Source organism: Cryptomeria japonica, chromosome 10, assembly GCF_030272615.1.
Source record: "Cryptomeria japonica chromosome 10, Sugi_1.0, whole genome shotgun sequence".
Taxonomy (NCBI): domain Eukaryota; kingdom Viridiplantae; phylum Streptophyta; class Pinopsida; order Cupressales; family Cupressaceae; genus Cryptomeria; species Cryptomeria japonica.
The window spans coordinates 485,682,811-485,684,248 of NC_081414.1; the positions used below are offsets into that span (position 1 = coordinate 485,682,811).

Below are 1,438 nucleotides of genomic sequence, written 5' to 3' on the forward strand. Positions count from 1 at the left end.
GTGAAGAGAGAATAAATAAACTCTAAAAAAAGTGAGTTATATGCCCAACACCGACCAAATTTCTTATTAATTAGAGGATAAATTTCACAGGGAACCTCCCCTTGATGAGAGGAGAGATTAATTTCTCAGCATAGCTTTGTGTGAATTATATATTTTGTCATTACTATGCTGGTGACAAAATATTCACCCAACAAGTCAGAGGCAGGGAGTGCCAAGTGGATCAGGGGAGTATGCACGGGAAGTACGGGAGAGATTCCAATGGGGGCCAGTATTACCGTATGATCAGGCCTTAGCTGAGTTTCAGACTATATAGGCGAGACCATGGCATATGAGGCCAGGGATTTTAGATGCAGGTCTCACATATGAGTATACCTAGTATATGACTTCCCATCCTATTCCCCGTATATTGGATCTGATGGAGCTGATTCCAGCTTTTGAGGATGATGGGAGACATAGATGGAGGAGGAGAGGAGGGCGAGGAGTTGTAGTAGGTGGACGAGGTAGAGGTGATGGAGGAGGAGGTGATGGGGGAGGTGGTGATAGAGGTTTTGGAAGAGGAGGAGGAGGAGAAGGGGGTGGTGGTGGTAGATTTGGAGGTGGGGGTGGATTTGGAGATGGAGGTGGTGGAGGAGGATGGTTATATCGAAGAGGGAGAGATGAGAAGCCATTGCAACTATCATAGGGTCCTTTGATGTAGGGAGGAGTTAGATTAGGTGACATGGATATGGGGGAGGAAGAGGCACCGATGGATATGGGAGAGGGAGCTACTGGTGGAGGAGAGGGAGTTGTGCAGGAGCATATGCTAGTATATATGCAGTCTCGTCTTGCAGTAGTCGAGGCATGGGTGGAGGAGATGGAGGCAGAGGTTGCAACTAGATATGTTCAGTTGTTTGCATGGGAGTCAGAGATGACTATAGTGCTGTGAGAGAGAGATGATGCAGTTGATAGGGTGATCCAGCTGCAGGAGAGAGTTTGGGCCTTGGAGGGAGTACAAAGACATGGGCCATCGATTGATTCGTTGGAAAGGGAGCTACAATGGTCAGGTAGAGAGGTTGACTATTGGTAGGGTTTATATGAGCAGGTGGGCCATCCAGCCAGCGGGCACTGAGTTATTCACAGATGCATCAGGCAAGATCAGAATGGTCTTAAAGGATGCAGAGTAGTGGTGGTGTGATGGGTCCTCCATGAGGAGATAGTGCAGGTGGTGTAGGGGTTAGTGGGGGAGCAGGTGGTGATGGTGGTGCAGCATCTAGCCAGAGTGCCATTTGAGAGAGCCTTATGTATTTTATTACATTGTCATTTTAGACTGTGACTTGGATGGCTCTTGGTAGCTGATATTTTTGACATCACTGTACTCTGATACATGTATGTTTTTGCGAGATGATATATGATGTAATATATGAGGAGATCCCATATTTTGTGATGATATGCATGTTGA

At 46.7% G+C, this 1,438-nt stretch overlaps 1 protein-coding gene across 1 annotated transcript; it reads left to right on the top strand.

The window, feature by feature from the left end:
• Positions 1-379: 379 nt before the first annotated feature.
• LOC131039384 (uncharacterized) lies at positions 380-682 on the top strand. The gene has a single exon (XM_057972115.2). It carries the CDS (start codon positions 380-382, stop codon positions 680-682), a length of 303 nt encoding a protein of 100 aa, XP_057828098.1.
• Positions 683-1,438: the final 756 nt, after the last annotated feature.

Bases quoted from the DNA above. Each gene is read 5' to 3' on its own strand.
- LOC131039384 (XM_057972115.2), top strand. From the start codon at position 380: ATGACTTCCCATCCTATTCCCCGTATATTGGATCTGATGGAGCTGATT.